At 54.1% G+C, this 18,018-nt stretch overlaps 1 protein-coding gene across 2 annotated transcripts in view; it reads left to right on the top strand.

The window, feature by feature from the left end:
* The window catches only part of DBF4B (DBF4 zinc finger B), a 37,014-nt gene extending 18,996 nt beyond the window's left edge, over positions 1-18,018 (top strand). For both annotated transcript variants that reach the window (XM_047757195.1, XM_047757194.1), the window contains 9 exons: positions 400-450; positions 1,395-1,458; positions 3,045-3,118; positions 4,990-5,023; positions 6,332-6,377; positions 10,298-10,414; positions 14,651-14,759; positions 14,877-15,001; positions 15,940-18,018. In XM_047757195.1, coding sequence (XP_047613151.1) covers positions 400-450; positions 1,395-1,458; positions 3,045-3,118; positions 4,990-5,023; positions 6,332-6,377; positions 10,298-10,414; positions 14,651-14,759; positions 14,877-15,001; positions 15,940-16,879 — 1,560 coding nt within the window. In that variant the 3' untranslated portion in view covers positions 16,880-18,018. The remainder of the gene's footprint in view (positions 1-399; positions 451-1,394; positions 1,459-3,044; positions 3,119-4,989; positions 5,024-6,331; positions 6,378-10,297; positions 10,415-14,650; positions 14,760-14,876; positions 15,002-15,939) is intronic.

Below are 18,018 nucleotides of genomic sequence, written 5' to 3'. Positions count from 1 at the left end.
ACTGAGCCACAGCAGGAACTCCAGTGTTCATTTTTTATGGGACCTCAGAGCCTGAGGTTCAAAAACAGTAGGAAGGTCCTCTGTAAACCAGAGAGGGCTTGTTGCAGGTGTCCAAGGCTTGTCTGCCCTGGGGTTCGGGCTCTTACAGAGAGGTCTCAGGACATTTGTAACCCTTGACCTTGGGGGGCCAGGACCCAGGCCACCTGGCTGCAGCTCCCTGTGGCTTTCCCTTTACCTCTGAAAGGCTCTCCGGGCTCTCCCATCCACTGCTTCTCAGCCATTACTGCTCCTGGCTTTATGAGGGCCCTGACTTCCAGGCGTCCTGGCAGCCCCTGGGGACACACTTGTGTGTGCGCAAGCGCGCTCCACAGCTCCCCTCACTGCTCCCTCTTCCGTCAGGTGCCTCTGAGCAGAGGGAAGGAGCTCCTGCAAAAGGCCATCCGAAACCAGGTGAGCTGAGGGAGACGGGCTGGAGGTTCAGGGAGGGAGTCAGCCTGGCCTCCCGAGCTTCTTCAGAAGTTCTCACACAGAAGGCACGTGCTCTAAGACCTGGAGCGTTGTCATGACTCCTCCTTACACACAAGGAGGCGGGGCTCAGAGAAGTTAAGTAATCTGTCCAGAGTCACCCAGCATGGAGGTGATTTGACCCCATCAGCTCTCCAACTCCTGAGCCTCCCAAGGGAACCTTGGAGCAAAGCTGTGGGGTGTGTCAGACTTTGTACGTCTTTCACAGGTCGCTGTTTTTTTGCGGGGCGCAGGGGGGTGAGAGCATACCCATGGCATATGGAAGTTCTCAGGCTAGGGGTCGAATCGGAACTACAGCTGCTGGCCGACACCACAGCCACGCCGATGGGAACTCCTCACAAGTAGCTCTTTATCCCCTTTGTGAGAATCCAAGGCATTACAGTTACGTGACAGGAGGACGAGTTGAGATGATCTGGCGGGAGGAGTCGTTAAAGTGACATCAAGTAAAAAATAAATTAATTTTTTAAAAAAGTGACATCAAGTGGGTGCCTTGACTGTGCAGAGGGAGGGCGGTGTTGCCAGCGGGAGAGGTCAGCAGGTGTTTACTGTGTCCTGCCTGTGGGCTGAGAGCTTGCCTCACAGGGCCTCTGCCGACACCCGCTCTCGTCCAAGTACAGGCCTCTTCTCGCTCACCAGCTAGAGGTCCGCAGTCCGTCCCCGCCCGATGTGGCCAGCCCTTGCGGAGGACAGGGTCTTCCCCAGGGGGTTGGGTTGACTCTCCAGACCCTGTCTTCTCTCCCCTGTCTGCCTCCCTGCAACAACCCCCCTCGTGGATGACCCAGAGCTCCCAGAAGCGGGGCCAGCCTGCCCCATCGTGGTCAGACCTTGGGGAGTCACATGCTCCTGCCTGACTCTGCTTGTCTTTCCAGGGGAGCAGCAGCAGCCTCCTGAGCAACGCCCGCTCCTGGGGAGTGCGGATTCTACACGTGGACGGTACCCTTCCTGCCGGGGGCTTCTGCGGAGGGGACTGTTGGTGACAGACTGGGAGCCTCGGCTGTGAGAGGGATCATAGCTGTGTTCTAGCTGGAGCCAGATGCACTCAGTTAGCGTGATGCTCCCAGGCAGGCGGTATAGAGACCAGCAGTAGCAATAGAACATGGGTACTGGCAGGTGCTGCTTTGTTTAACCCACACGGCAGTTCCCCTGGCTGGTGTGATGATCCTGTTTTACAAATAAGAAAATAATCCTAAGAGTTCCCACTGTGGCACGTGGGTTAAGAATCTGACTGCAGTGGCTCAGGTCACTATGGAGATGCAAGTTTGATCCCTGGCCCAGCGCAGTGACTTAAAGGCTCTGGCATTGGCTGCAGTGTAGGTTGCAGCTGCTGCTTGGATTCAGTCCCTGGCCTGGGAACTTCCATATGCTGTGGGTGTGGCCATCTAAAAGGGGGAAAAAAAAGAAAGAAAGAAGAAAAAAGAAAATAATCCTTATGTCCATGACCCCTTGTCAGGTATTTACTCTCCTCTAGGAATCACTTCATTTAATCCTCACTGCAGTCTTCTGCCCATTGTACAGATAAGGAAATTGAGCTCAGAGACCGGATTGAGTAACTTATCCATAGTGAGTAGTGTGGCTACATTCCCACCCAGTTTGGCTGGATTGAACTTTCTTTCTTTTTTTTGGTCTTTTTCTACGGCCGCATCTGCGGGATGTGTAGGTTCCCAGGCTAGGGGTCGAATCGGAGCTGTAGCCACTGGCCTACACCAGAGCCACAGCAACATGGGATCTGAGCCACATCTGTGACCTACACCACAGTTCAGGGCAACGCCAGATCTTCAACCCACTGGGCGAGGCCAGGGATCAAACCCACAACCTCATGGTTCCCAGTCACATTCGTTAACCACTGCGCCACGACAGGAACTCCTGAATTTTCTGTTGTCTTTCCTCTGGGGTTGCCTCACACTCTAACCACCTGTTTGCCAGTTGTAGTAAATTTACTTCAAGTAGCTGTCCTGAACCTGGCTGGCACAGGTCGGTTCTCACGTCCAGCTCCACTCTGAGTCTGGGGTTTTCTCTGGTCCACTGAAGGCTCCCGGTCCCAGCCCGAGGTGTGTGGGAGGATAGGGAATGTGCTGGGGGAGGTCCCGCTGCAGGATGTCTCGGGTTCCGTGGTCCCTGGAAACCCAGCCATTTCTGACTCGGCCAAATTTCCTGCCTTCCAGTGCGTTAGAGACGCTCCAGCACATGTAGCCCCTCCTGGGTCTCCCACCTAAGTGTTCATCTGAGAAACTCCTGAGGCTTGGTCTCCAGTCGCACCTTACAGCCCTCCAGGGCACCTCTCATTGTATTCGGTGCTTCAGAGGAGCCACCAGCGTAGGCACGTTTCCAGGGATAGAGGACCCAGCCAGTTATGATCAGCAGGTGCAGAGATGACATGTAGCCAGAAGGTGGCAGGCAAGGCTGGTGTGTTCTGTGGGCCAGACTGGGTGAGATGTTTAGTCCCCCGGCCCCAGGAAGGGGCTGTGCTGGGGAAACGAGGAGAGGAAGCCTTTGGCCCCAGCCTTCGGTTTCCTCCACAGAAATGATGGTGCACGTGCAGCAGCTGTCTCTTGAAGCGCTACGTGTGAGGAAGCACGGGCCACAGAAGCCAGAGGTAGGTCATCCCGCCGAGCCGAGAGGAGAAGGTCAAGTCTGACAACTTTGGTAAATGTAAATCCGTGACCCACCCAGGCCGCCTTCTCCTGGTTGTTCTGGAGAAGGTGAGAGGCGCTTGGCCTCCCGGTCAGCTCACCTGTGGCCGTCCACAGCCCTGCGTCCCCATCCTCTCTCCTCCTCTCCCTGTGCCACACTGAGGTGTCACTGCAGCCTGAGCCATGGGCCCCTGCAGCTCAGCTCAGGATAAAGGGCTTTGAAAGAGCTACCGTCTTCCTTATTCGTGGTGTTTTGGTGGGTTTTGTTTTGGTTTGGTTTCGGGGTTTTTTTTTTGGTTTTTTTTGTTTTTTTTTTTTGCTTTTTAGGGCCACATTCACGGCATATGGAATGTGCCACCCCTAGGCTAGGGGTCCACTAGGAGCTGCAGCTGCCAGCCTACACCGCAGCCACAGCAATGCAGGATCCGAGCAGCGTCTGCGACCTACACCACAGCTCATGTCAACACCAGATCCTTAAGCCACTGAGTGATACCAGGGATGGAAGCCACACGCTCATGGATGCTAGCTGGGTCTGTTTCCACTGCGCCAGACCAGAACCTCCATGTTCCAAATTCTTGATTGGTTTTTCCTTCCTTTGCTGGGATGAGAATTGCGTGCAACACCTCAAGAGAGCCCAGGCTGGTTTAAAGCCCCCAGGTCTTCATCCGCCTGAATCTGAGGAAGAATGAAGCCGTACAGGTCCAACCCCGGCCTGGCACCCAGGAGCAGAGCAACATGCAGACCAGATGGAGCCCTCGACCCCAGCACCCCTGCCCCACCTCTGGTCTGGGCGTCTTTGGGGTTTTGCTGCCGCTGCTAAGTAGACCTGCCTTGGTCACGGCTGAGAAAAGTATAGCAGATGTCTTTTTCCCTCCATCTTCTGTTCCCCAGCCACCCAGCTCCCTCGTGGAGGTTAATGGTGTGAGCAGTTTCTCCAGTAGCCTTCCGGTTCGCCAAGCAGATGTGTCCATTCCCCCGTTTTACACACGTGTGATATTTCTACTTTGCCTTGTTCGCTTCATAATCTCTTTTGTAGATACTTGGGAGTCTTCTGGAGCAAGTTCTGGGTGCAATCTGCTGATAGGCAAGGGCATGTGGAAGGCTTCTTTGGGCTGTGTTGGCTCTGGCAGTGCGGCCCGAGGGACAAATCTGGAACCTCCACTGGGTCTCTCATCCTGTCTGCACCCTCCCAACTCTTCAACTGATTTTTAAAAATTTGTTCCACTTGCTTTTTTTTTTCTTTTTAGGGCTGCACTTGTGACATATGCAAGTTCCCAGGCCAGAAGTCAAAAAATTGTAGCTGCAGCTGCCAGCCTACGCCACAGCCACAGCCACGCCAGATCCTTTAACCTGCTGAGCAAGGACAGGGATCAAACCTGCATCCTCATGGATGCTAGTCGGGTTCTTAACCCACTGATCCACAACGGGAACTCCACCACTTGCTTTTTAACACTAGCTTGGCCATGTTAGCAAGTCTCTTACCTGCTCAAATTTCATCTGTGCCACATCCAATGAGTTCAGTGCGAACTCTGCACGTCCCAGCATCACAGGGCTCCAGCTCCCACCCAGCCTGGGGGGGTGGGGTACGCGCCCCAGCCCTTGCTCTTTGCTCTATCCTGCACTCCCTGCAGAGTGAGCTCCCTTTGAGATTTCACGCACAAAGCTCTCAGGGAGGCGGAGGGAGCCATGGTGTCGGGTCTGCTCCAGCTCAGGGTCCAGCCGACGGCGGGAAGCAAAGTGGGGCAGGCTGGCAGCCCCTCAGCTCGCCAGGCCCAGTTCCTCAACCCCCCTCCGGCTCCCTCACATCCTTAACCTATTTTCCCTTTCCATTTAGGGAACATGTCCAGCAGAGTCAAGAACACGGAAAGGTCAGTATGATAGCTTTTCCTCATCCAATTGCCATCCCACCCTCCCTAAACGCTTCCCCACGACTCCCTCTGTGGCAGCATCTGCTCACTTTTCTGCAGCAGGAAGCAAGTCCAGGTTGTGTGGCCCCGTCAGGTTTCTAGGGCCTGGGCCTCGGAGAGCTGTGGGAGAGGGACCTCCATGAGCCAGTCCAGGGCTGCTGGGCGGGGCCTTCTCCTAGAACCAGGACCTCTTGCGCTCGCTCTGGCTCTGGCATCCTCTGGCTGTTTCTGGGCATCGATCGAAGTTCAGCATCCTTTTCCTTCTGTTTCAGGAGCTGTTTGGGGTGGGCAGTTTGACAGCTGCCTCCCACTTTCAGAAATGCCAAACTCCCTGAAATTGACAAACAGGCAGATTGGCAGCCCGGCTCCCGGCTCCTCTTGGACAGCAGGAGAGCGGCTCCCCCTGGGTGTTTCTCCCAAAGATGCTCTTTAGGTGGCATTTATCCGTGCACAAGCAGGAGCTAAGAAAAGTCACTTGGCACCTCTCATGTTTGAAATTCAAGGAAATCTGTGGGGGAATTGATTTTAATCACTGTCTCAGTTAATTAGAAAGACAAGAAGTCGCCCCGAAAAAGTAATTAATGGGAGCTGCTGCCACTGCACAAGGAAAAAGGCTTGAGCGCCGGCAGCCTTGAGTGGATCTAGGAGCTGAGAGGCACCACCCTTTGGGAATTTGGTGGCCGCGGAGTCCTGCCCCGGCTTCCAGTGCCTCTGCGGCACCTTTGACAGGACTTCCGGTCATCGTGGGAATGCCTCAGAGCGTCTGTAAACCCTGCAGATAGCCAGTTAGTAGAGGATGAATCTCCTGATGAATCGCCTCCAAACTTGTCTTCCCAGCACTCCTTTGCCCTGTTTTTTCAGGAACCAGATTTCATTTTTGATATATATATTTTTTTACTGTCCTTCTGCTAAGACTCTAGCTCTCTTCCTCACTGCTCCTCCCCCCAAAACCCAGCGCATGGAGAATCCTGTCTAGAAACTGTTCTCAGCCTCCTCCCCAGGGCAGGAAGCCAGCAGGGGCTGGGTGTCTCTCACCCAGCAGGTGTTTAACGGTCCATTGACAGCACCCCAACCCCAAGGATGGCTCCCTTCCCCCCAGGGTTGAGTCTGGGGGGTTGGGGAGTGCTTCACCTCTGCAAATGGAAAGGCGCCCCTTGGGACAGCGAGTGTTCCAGCTCCAGGAGGCTCTGAGGCTTCGGTGGAGCCTCTCCAAGCATTTCCTGTGCCCCGGCGCAGACAGGTGGCTAATAGGCTCGCTCTTCCTTCCAGTGGCCAGGCTGAAGGCGCCCTTCCTCAAAGTGGAAGATGAGAGCAGGTGAGTGTCACCAGACCTGGCTGGGGGAGAAGCTCAGGGGCCCCAAGCTGACATGGGGACACAGAACGCTTCAGCCCTGCACCTTTGTCTTCCCCACAAGCTACTTTGTCCTGTGTCACAGGGAAGTCTCCCAGATCAGGAGGAGCCGTGCCCAGTGGGTACTCCTCTGGCCATGAGTGACCCTCGGTGTGAATTCCCTCCTTTTAATGCTCTGCTCTTGTGAGCTCGTGAGGTCCCATCCAGGTTCGGTTTTGCCCCTCGTTTCCCCCCAGGTGTCCGCTGACACTCGATACCAAATTGCCCCCGGCCCTGGTGCGGGGCTAGTACAGCCTTGGCCGAAGTGAGAATGTTTGGGGTGAATGCTGGGGTTCCCTCAGACCACCTTGCACTTGATGAAGCCGTTCTGTTTTGTGGTGTAAAACTCAGACCCCGTACATGTTATCTCAAGACAGCCCTGGATAAACTAGCATAAGGAGGGCATCCTCTTCCTGGTGGGGAAACTGAGGTCAGAACAGCTGAGAGACTGGGACACGGCCACTTGCTAATGAATCTTAGCCCAAGGCGGGAATCCACATCCAGCCTGGCACCCTGTGCTCCTCTGTCTTTCCCCCATGAGGGTCAGATGATAACCTGATGAGCTGTTAGCCACCTGAGTTATCACCGACTCTAAGTACTAGGTCAAGGAGTTTCCGCAGTGGCTCAGTGGACTAAGAATCAAACTGCAGTGGCTTGGGTCACTGCAGGGGCCCAGGTTCCATCCCTGGTCCAGGAACTTATATATGCCATGTGGCCATTTTTAAAAAAGTACTAGATCAAAAAGTCTGTGAGAATCTAGAATGAACTCAAAAAGTTTTAGAGTTCCCGTTGTGGCACAGCGGAAACGAACTCAACTAGTATCCATGAGGATATGGGTTCCATCCCTGGCCTCGCTCAGTGGATTGGGGATCCAGCATTGTCGTGAACTGTGGTGTAGGTCACAGACAAGGCTCGGATCCCAATCCCAAGTTGCTGTGGCTGTGGTGTAGGCCGGCAGCTGTAGCTCCGATTCAGCCATTCAGCCACTCACTAGTCTGGGAACTTCCATGTGCTACAGGTGCAGCCAAAAAAAAAATTTTTTTAAGTTTTTTAGAAGAAAAAAAGCCCATGTATACCCAGCCAGAGACTCCTGAGACCAGAATTCTGTGTACCTCAGCCTCAGGCAGGCCAGCTAAAGACCCAGCCCTGGGAGCCTGGCATGCATGCCCATCCTCCAGATGGCACCTGCACACAGTACACAGTTGGCTCTGGTGGCCCAAAAGCGAGTAGAAAGAACACAGGAATGGAACGAGGCCCTCTCTTCTCCCGCTCCAGTGGGATGGGTTTTGTGTCCTTCACACTCAGCCCCTTCACAACCAGCTAAATACCGGTAGTCAGAGCGCAGTGGCTGAGACACCGCCAAGGGCCTCGGTATCTCTGCACACAGCAGGCTCAGGCCATGTCACTGTGACCAGAGCCGGGTACACGTGTTTGGTGTTTGTGTGCCCCTGGCGTCGTAAGCAAGATCCAAGCAGAAGAGTTCCCACTGTGGTGTAACGGGATGGTTGGCAGCTCTGGAATGCTGGGATGCAGGTTTGATCCCCCTGCCTGGCACAGGGGATTAAGAATCCAGCATTGCTCAGATCTGACCTGGGAACTCCACTTGTTGTGAGGAGGCCAAAACAGAAGAAAAAAAGATCCAAGTAGAGCTGAACCTCCTTGTAGTCCTTTTTTTTTTTTTTTTCTTTTTATGGCTACACCTGCATATGGTAGTTCCCAGGCTAGGGGGAATTGGAGCTGCGGCTGCCAGCTTACACCACAGCCATAGCAACACCAGATCCTGAGTCGCATCTGCAACCTGCACTGTACCTTTCAGCAATGCCAGATCCTTAACCCACTGAGCAAGGCTAGGGATTGAACCTGCATCCTTAGGGACATTTTTTGGTTTTTTTGTTCGCTTTTTTAGGGCCACACCTTTGGCATATGGAAGTTCCTAGGCCAGAGTCGATTCAGACCTGCAGCTGCCAGCCACAGCCACAGCCTCGTGGGAGCCAAGCCTTATCTGCAACCTGCACCACAGCTCATGGCAACGCCAGATCCTTAACCCACTGAGCAAGACGAGGGATTAAACCTGCATCGTCATGGATGCTAGTCAAGTTCATTACCACTGAGCCACAACGGGAACTCCTTCCTTTTTTATTTTTTTATTAGGGTATAGTTGATTTGCCGTGTTGTGTCAATTTCTGCTGTACTATATCAGGTTCTTAGCCCGCTGAGCCACAGTGGGAACTCTGTGATCCTTTTTAACATGCTGTCCTAAAGTAGGTGCTCTTCAAAGCCCTACTAGCCTCACCAACCTCAACTTTCCAGCCTCCAAAGCAGGAACAAAACAACATGGGGGAGGACAAAAAGAGGGGGTACCAGGGCTGTGAAGGCTGCTGCCTCCTCCTCCAGGGTCCAAGAAGCCTCATCTGTTCATTCAGTCGTGAGGCCCCAGGGCTCTCCCTGTGCCACCCGGGAACCCAGGGCCTGCATTCTCTCCTGGAGCACTGGCCATTGCAGCCAAATACAGAGCACCCAACAGTTACGTCAGCAGGGTCTGCTAGGCATCCACAGATTGCCAGACCTGGCTCCAGGAGTCCCCAGAGTATGAGCAACTGGAGGCAAACCACCCACCAAAACCACTCAGTATGGGTCTGACCATCCAGAACCTTCCCTGGGCCTCTCTTCCCTTTCAGAACACCACCCCTCAGACAGCACGAAGACCAGCCCAGAGCAGAAATGTTCCTGTCCATGGAACAGGAAAATCACTGTTCTGGTTTAAACATGCTTGCGTTTAGACTCTGCCAGGCTCAGGTGCTCAGAGGTCGTTTGAAGGCCAAGAAACAAAATGGAAAGGTGGGAGGAACTGGATCAGGATGGGGGAGATGTGGCTTCCTGGCTGGACTTGGGCACTTCCATGTCATGAGCCCTCGGGCAAGTCACAGAACCTCTTGGGCTTCGTTTTTGTCTTCTGTAAAACAGGGTGGCGCCACGGTTCCGCTCAGCTCAGGGTGGTGACGGGATTCAGGGGAGACGGTGAGCGGGAACAGGCTTAGAAAGTAGGGAGGGTATTAAAGTGTTGATTTAACCTAATAAGGCAGATGAGAGATTGTTCCAGAATTTAAAAGATGGGCAGGTAGAGTTCCCGTTGTGGCTCAGTAGTAACAAACCAGACTAGTAACCATGAGGACACAGGTTCGATCCCTGTGGGTTAAGGATCTGGCATTGCCATGAGCTGTTGCAGACATGGCTTGGATCTGACGTTGCTGTGGCTGTGGTGTACGCTGGTGGCTACAGCTCCGATTTGACCCCAGCCTGGGAGCTTCCATATGCCACAGGGGGTACAGCTCTAAAAAGACAAAAAAAAAAAAAAAAGATGAACAGGTAAGGAGTTTCCTGGTGGCCTAACTGTTAAGAATCCAGCATTGTCACTGCTGTGGTTCAAGTCACTGCTATGGTCTGGGTTCAGTCCTTGGCCCAGGAACTTCTGCGTGCCATGGGCACCACCAAAAAAATAAGTAAAATATGGGCAGAGAGAATTCCCGCTGTGGCACAAAGGGATGGGCAGCATCTTGGGAGTGCTAGGATGCAGGTTCGATCCCTGGCCCAGCACAGTGGGTCGAGGATCCAGCATTGTTGCAGCTGCAGTTTAGGTCTCAACTTCAACTCACATCTGATCCCTAGGCCATGAACACCATATGCTTCGGGGTAGCCAAAAAGGAAAAGAAAACAAAACAAACAAAAAAATGGGCAGGTGAGAGTCTGCTTTATCAGGACTGGAGTTCCAGGGAGTCGGGCCAGCCCCCCTTCCTCATCCTTTCCCTTCCCCACTGTAGTCAAAGTGGAAGTTTTCTGTGTTTCAGGAATTTTCGTCCTTTCTACCATCAGTTTAAATCCTTTCCTGAAATTTCTTTTCTGGGACCCAAAGATGCAAGTCCCTTTGAGGCCCCGACAACTCCAGGCAGCTCGCACCGTGCCAGGTAGGTCTTTCTGGTTCCTGAGTACCAAGGGCTGGGTACAGGCCAGAGTCCTCCCCATCAGGGCCTGCTGGTCAGATTTGGGAATGGCCATGTGTTAGCTCCTTAGGCAAAGTCTATTCTGGGAACTTAGCCCAGAGAAGAGAGACACTAGGGGTGTTCATCCGTTTTATTTGCTGTTCTCTATCCATACTGAAGAATTTGACTTATGTCCAGAGGGCAAGAAGCTGGTTTCTGAAACTCGGATTATAGACCACCTTCTTCAGAGTTCCCTGGTTCCAAAACGCAGGTTCCAAAAAAAAAGAAAGAGTTCCCATCATGGCTCAGCAGCAGTGAACCCAACCAGTATACGTGAGGACTCGGGATCAATCCCTATCCTTGCTCAGTGGGTTGAGGATCCAGCGTTGCTGTGAGCTGTGGTGTAGGCCAGCAGCTGCAGCTCCACTTCATCCCCTAGCCTGGGAACGTGCATATGCTGTGGGCGCAGCCCTAAAACAAACAAACAACAAAATGCAGGTTCCTGGGGATGTCCCTGGTGGCTCCTCAGCAGGTTAAATAAGGATCCAGTGTGTGCTGCCATGCAGGTTCATTCCCTGGCCTGGGAACTTCTGCATGCTGCAGGCACGGCCAAAAAGAAAAAAAGTGTTCCTGGACTTCATACCACAGTGTCTGGTGATAGAGCCCCCAAAGCTGTATATTCACAGGCTCCCCGAGTGATTTCAGTACACATCAAAGTTTGAGGCCTTTTGGGAGTTCCCATTGTGGCTCAGTGGTGATGAACCCAGCTCATATTGAGGATGTAGGTTCAATCCCTGGCCTCACTCAGTGGGTTAAGGATCTGGCGTTGCCATGAGCTGTGGTGTAGGTCGCAGACATGGCTCGGATCCTGCGTCGCTGTGGCTGTGGCATAGGCCAGCAGCTGCAGCTCCAATTTGACCCCTAGCCTGGGACCCTCCATATGCCACAGGTGCGGCCATAAAAAGTAAAAAGGGGGAAAAAGTTTGAGACCTTTTGGGCTAAACATAGGGGACAGAGGGTTCGGGAGACCTGCTGCACTTTGTGGCCCACAGTGGCCTAGGCTGGCCAGGACTCCTCCTCTGCAGACATGGGAGAATCTGAACCTTCGCAACCAAAGCACAGAAGGAATAGTTTGGGTGACAGCCTGGATCCCTCCTCAGACCCTTTCTAACTTGTCGGCTACAGGGTTAATTCACAGACCAGGAGAAAAGAAGGCAGACACTCAGCCCCAGAGTCCCCAGGGCCAAGGACCTGTGGCTTCCACCAGCAGACAGGGCTGCGGGGTCAGGAAGTAGTTCAAGTGGACAGGAAAATGGAAAGGGAACGTGGCTGTAGGTGGAAGGGGGGAAGGAGGGAGCAGGCCGAGGTGAAATCCAGGTGCCCTTCAGCCTCCCAGAAGGCTCGAGGGACAGCAGTGGCTGGCCAGCCGGCTCAGGGCTGCGGGGGTGCTGGGCCTGAGATGGCCTCGGGCTGCAGGGGAGCCCGGAGGTCATAGCCGGAGGTCATAGAGGGAAGACGGTGGGGCCCTGGAGCTCTGGGCCCTGGAGCTCTCGCGACTGCCTGAGAGGAGCAGAGACGGGGGAGGACCCAGGGTTCCGGATATTCCGGATATGTGTGTGTAGAAGATCTGTGGGAGGAAATGTTTAAGTTTTTTTTTAAGCTTTAGAACTGTTTTTATGGTTCAAAATTCAAGAGTTATGAAGGGTTTAAAGTGAAAAGTCTGTATTCTACACCCCTCCTCCATTCTCCAGATCGGGAGTCTGTCTCCAGAGAGAATTTATGTACAGAAGTACTTCCTCCATCCTTGTCCCCGTTTCTCACAAAGAGCAGCATGATACTCGCTGTGTTGGATCTTGCTTTTTCCACTTAATGTATCTTAGATTAATTTCCGATTAGTACCTAAAGAACAACTCCATTCCCTTAAATGGCTGCAGGCTATTCCAGTGTATGGATTTACCGTATTTTATCTAATAGGTGCATAGGTATTTTCCAGTCTTTTGCTGTTGAGCAATGCTAAACAATGCTGCAGTGAACAGTCTTACTCAGAGTACATTTGTGATTGTTCAAGCATATTGGCAGAATAAATTCCTAAAAGTGAAAATGCTGGGTCAAAGGGTGCCCACATTTATAATTTTGAGAAATACGGCCAAATTGCTTTTCACAGAAGTAATGCCATTCACCCAGAGCCTGTTTCCCCATCCCCATTGGCTCATACTGTGAGCTGTCAGACTTATTGACTTCAGCCAGTCTGATAAACACCGTATCTCAGTGTGATTGTGATTTTCATTTTTTCTCTTTATGAATTGTGTTTTCACGTGTTTGATCACTGGGATCTTTTTTTGTGTGAACCTTCTTCATGTTCTTTGCCCGTTTTCCTTTTCAGTGACCAATCACTTCCTGGTTTATAAGGAGCCTTTTGTGTTCAGGGAAATGAGCCCTTTGCTGTGTTATTAGTTATAAATATCCTCCCCAGTTTGTGGTTTGTCTTTTAACTTTCCTTATATTTTCTACCATGCATCTATTTATTTTCAAGTGCATGTAGTTGGAGTTCTTCTGTGTCACTGCGGCAGCTTGGGTCACTGCTATGGCACAGGTTTGATCCCTAGCCCAGGAAAGGCCTTAGAAAGTCCTTAAGAGAATGTTTTGGACCTGCTGAGTTTGCTCAGACAGCCAAATACCAATGCCCCACAGGCCATTAAAAATGAAGGAACGATTTTAGCTCCCCAGCCCAGCATAGTGGGTTAAGGATCAGGTGTTGTTACCACTGTGGCATAGGTCGCAGCTGTGGCTCAGATTTGCTCCCTGCCCTGGGAACTTCCACAGAGGAAGCAAACAAACAAAATGAAGGACTGACGATAAATAATAAATTGGAGAGGGCGTGAAGAAAAGGGAACCCTCTTGCATTGTTAGTGGGAATGGAAATTTGTACAGCCATTAGGGAAAACAGTGTGGCGTTTCTGTAAAAAATTAAAATATAGATGCCATAGGACCTAGCAGTACCACTCCTGGGCATCTGGAAAAGAAGAAAAATTCAAAAAGATACATGCCCCCCTATGTCTATAGCAACACTGTTCACAGTAGCTAAGACATGGAAGCAACCTAAGCGTCCAACACAGATGAATGGATCAAGAAGATGGGGTATGTATACACACACAATGGAATACTGCTCAGCCATAAGAAAGAATGAAACAATGCCATTTGCAGCAATGTGGATGTACCTAGAGATTGTCATACTAAGTGAAGTAAACCCAAGACTAATACCATGTGATATCACTTACATGTGGAATTTAAACATGACACAAATGAACTTACCTACGGAGCAGAGGCTCAGAGACATAGAGAACAGGCTGTGGTTGCCAGGAGGAGGGAGGGAGAGACTGGGAGACTGGGAGCGGCTGATGCAAATTCCTACATCGAGAGTGCATCATGAACAAGGGCCTACTATACAGCACAGGGAACTGTGTTCAGTGTTCCACAGCAGCAGTTCCCCTCGTGGCACAGTGGAACCCAGAGAAGATGCGGGTTCAACCCCTGGCCTCACTCAGTGGGTTAAGGATCTGGCGTTGCCGTGAGCTGTGGTCTAGGTCGCGGACGCGGCTCAGATCCTGCGTTGCTGTGGCTGTGGTGTAGGCCGGTGGCTACAGCTCCGATTCGACCCCTAGCCTGGGAACCTCCATATGCTGCAGGTGTGGCCCCAAAATGGAAAAAAAAAAAAAAAGGATATGAAAAAGAATATATAAAACTGAGTACCTTTACTGTACACCAGGAACAAATACAACATTGTAAATCAACTATTCATCAATTTTTAAAAAATGCAGGCCTGAATTGCAGGTGCGAAGTTGGGCTTGAGGAGGACGTGGGAGTGCTCATGAAGGTGCAGTTGTGCAGGTCAAGGGATCATGGGTTTGGGTGTGAGCTAGAGCTGGAACGGTCTCAGGGATGCTTGCAGCCTCTCCCCTGTCCTCACCTCTGGCGAGATGTGTGAGTGGGGAAAGGACAGAGCTGAGACAGGTTCCCACGAGGAGGTCTCGACTTCCTTGCTGCCTCTCCTGGCACCCTTGGGAGAATGGTACCATGTGTAGGTGGGCCAGCATGTGCCTGCCTGGCTCTGGCCCTTTTGGTCCATCCCCTCCCTGACCTGGGCTCCAAGCCCCAGGGCAACAGTTCCTCCTCTGAGGGCCCCAGCAGTGACCACTTTCCCCTACCCTGTCCCTTCCCCAGAGAAGCCAAGGAACAGGAGCCAAGCCCGCGATCGACCGCCCGCACCGTGCCCAGAAGGAAGAAAGGGTACTGCGAGTGCTGCCAAGAGGCCTTCGAGGAGCTGCACGGGGTGAGCTCCTTCTGATCCTGGGCCATCCCGAGAGTCTGTCCCACCCAGTCTCTCCACCCTGCTCGCGTCCCACCCCAGCCCAGTCTAATGCCCTGTGCTTCCTCTCGCCCCGGGCAGCATCTTCAGAGCCCCCAGCACCAGGGCTTTGCCCTGGAAGCCCACTCATATGCTAAAGTCGATCAGATCATCGCCCAGCTCAGCCACAGCTTTGTGGACACCCCCTTCCAGACCAGCCTCCCCAGGTAAGCACCACCATGCCACCCTGCCACCACCCTCTCTAAGTGGGAAGGAACCCTCAGGTTGGAGACAGCAGGGACCACCACGCCATGGCGTTGCTTAGCTTTCTTACCCGAGAACTCTTTTGGGGCCGTGCCCACAGCATGCGGAGGTTCCTGGGCCAGGGATCGAGCCCAAGCCACAGCAGTGACAATGCTGAATCCTTAACCACTAGGCCACAAGGGAACTCCCTTCCCTTTCTTTCCTGCCATCTTCCATCCTGTTTGTTTTGGGGGTGGGGGTAGAGAGAAGACCTCCATCTGTGGCTTCACGATGAGGCCCAACTAAAACCCTTCCTAATGCACTGCCATCGCCACAGTTGGGGACACAGCAGGCGCAGCTCAACAGCAGCTGCTCCAACCTGGTCACGTGCCCATCTGGCCTTCTAGAAGTGGGGGGGGGGGATTCCTGGGCCCATCCCAGGTGGGAGAAGAGGGTCTTTCTGCTGCTTTAGGAGTTTACCCCCAGAAAGGGGGTTAAAGAAAACCCAGGGGGTTCAATAGAATCCCAGGGCCCTGTGAGCCCCAGCTTCCCCCTGCTGCCCGCTGAGGAGCCGTGGCTTCACCTTCCACCCCAAGTTTCCACCTCGGGAAGCCTCCCGGGGCTCAACTTGGACGGCCCGGCTCTGTGCTGCTTTCTCTAGCCACCAAAGGCCACAGCCTCCTCTATGAAGTTATTAAATGGAGCAGCCCTCTGGCCAGCCCTGACCACAGGCCACAGAGCCAAGAACAGGCCGTTCACAGGGCCCCCGAATGGGCCGCTCTCCTCAGCTCACCAAAACCCAGAAGGGTAGCACCGCACGTGCCCTGCCCCCACTGGCCTTCAGCCCCAGCCCGGGAGGGGCCCAACTTGCCACCCACTCTGGAGCTGAACTCTGGCCCACTGGGTGTTTCTGTCCCCACAGGCAGCCAGCCTCCTTGACTTCCGATTGTGACCCTTTGTGTCTTGAGACGCCACCTCCCAGCCAGCCCTCCCACGTCAGGGCAGCGTCTCCCAGGAGGAGGAAAGAAGATCGCCAGGCCCCAGGGGCCCCAGAGGGGGCAGCAGGCAACATGAAGGCACCAGCGGACCCTGTGGAGGCTGCCAGGATGCCCAGACCAGGAGCAAGCTGCCAGGAGCCAGGGACATCAGCCGATGTCTTTGTGGGTCCCCCAGAGACACCAGTGTCCGGGAGCCCTGCTTACCAGTGCCTCCTGCCCAGCTCTGGGTTTGCCCAGTTCTCCTCTGGGCCAGACCTGGCACTTGTTGGCCACAAGCGGAAGGTTCAGTTCCCCACTGGCAATGCTGAGAAGAGGCCAGAGGTGTCCTGGCCACAGGCCTCGTTCTTTGTCCCGAGAGTGCCCAGCCCCTGTGGCCCCAGGACAACCAGTGGCCAGCTTCATCTCCCCGTTCCCGGCCATGAGCCCAGGCCTCTGGCCTCCCTCCTGCCCTTGTGCCACCCGCAGACCTGCCTCTCCCTCCACGGCCCTGTGCCCGGACAGCCCACAGACAGGCCAGCAGAGTTCTGGGCCACACAGGCCCCCTGGCCTGGGGGAGGACAGCCCCCAGGATCTAAGGATTCTGAGCGTGCAGCCCCTGACCTTGTCTCCCAGCAGGCTGAGCAGCTCCGCAGCAGCCCCGCAGCTCCAGGCCAGCCGTCAGCACCCCCGCATTCAGCGGTGGGCACACAGTCCCCAGGAGGACCCACAGAGAGCCAGTCCTCTTCTCCCCGCTCCACTCTGCCAGCCAGCGGGGGCGCCAGCTGCTCCCGGTGGTTCTGGACCCCCCAGCCTCTCCCAGTCCCCTGCCCCACTATCTCCCAGCCCCACCCCCAGCCCTGCACCAAAGGAGGGGTGCTCCTGTGAGTCCCCCGGACACACAGCTTGGGGGCCAGACAGCTCCCGTCTCGACGGCCACCTTGAGCTACATCTCTGCTAAGGGCTGCACACCCAGCCCGGCCGACCAGACACAGAAGGAGGAGCCTCTCCCGGGGCCTGGCCCTCGAAGTCCAAGTGAGCAGCCCCGGTCATGGTCAAGCTCTGTGGGGCTGACCAAGCCAGTCCTCCCACCTGCCGGGTCTTCAGGTGGGACCAAGAGCATCTGGGCTGGGGGCTGTCCTCTCCCCTACCTCCAGCCACGGCTTGCACAGCCATGGCCGGCCACGTAGGCCAGGAGGCCAAGGCAAGATTGGCGTAGGAAGGGCCCACAAAGAAGCTGGAGTGGCAGGAGCCCTGGCCTGGCTTCCTGTCCCTCTGCGGGGCCCTTGCTCTGCAGAGCCAAGAGGGTTGGTTGCTGGTATCCCCACCCCCACTCCCAGGCTCCTTTCCCACAAGCATGTGGCTCCTGCTTTCTGAGATGCCTGTGTCGTCCCCTCCCCCCGCCCCCCACGCTCGTGCACACAGATCCTCGGGAACATATGAAGCAGAGGAGGGGCTCGGCTGCACCGCTTGCCGAGCTCCCTGCCCACTGCACTGAGTCGGGGCCCAGCCCCGACCTCTCCCCTGAGCCCGGGATGTGGCCAGAGCCCCCTCTGGGGACCCCTCTCAGCTCTTCCCTGCCCACCCAGAGTTCTGTTCCGGGGTCAGCGGCTCACCTGCCAACTTCCGCATCTCCCTTCTCCCTCCCTCCTTCCCTAAGGACCTCCCCCCATTTCTCTCATGCAAGCCATTAATCTGGAGACAGATGAGTTTGCAATCGATTCTTTGGCCACTTTTTTTTTTATTATGTTCTGTGCTGTGGTTCTTCTCACTCTTCTCTGCTTCTGTGTTTGTCTCTTTAAATGTTGATGCCACCAGAAGCCTGGTGCTATTCTGTATCTCAGTATGGAGGAAGAAAAGGGGGCCTAGCTGCAGGCGAGGACCCGAGTTGTTAGTTTGGAAATAGAGCAACTAGGTGTACAACCCTCTTAGAGGTTATCTTTGGCCTTTTTATGCCATCCTGTTAAATTTCACAATTAATCTTAGGCCAGGAGACGTGAAATAAATTTGTTAAAACAAATAGCAAA

The sequence above is a fragment of the Phacochoerus africanus genome, chromosome 14 (assembly GCF_016906955.1).
Source record: "Phacochoerus africanus isolate WHEZ1 chromosome 14, ROS_Pafr_v1, whole genome shotgun sequence".
NCBI lineage: Eukaryota > Metazoa > Chordata > Mammalia > Artiodactyla > Suidae > Phacochoerus > Phacochoerus africanus.
Note: the sequence above shows the minus strand (reverse complement) of the source record. Positions and strands in the feature narration are given on the sequence as shown.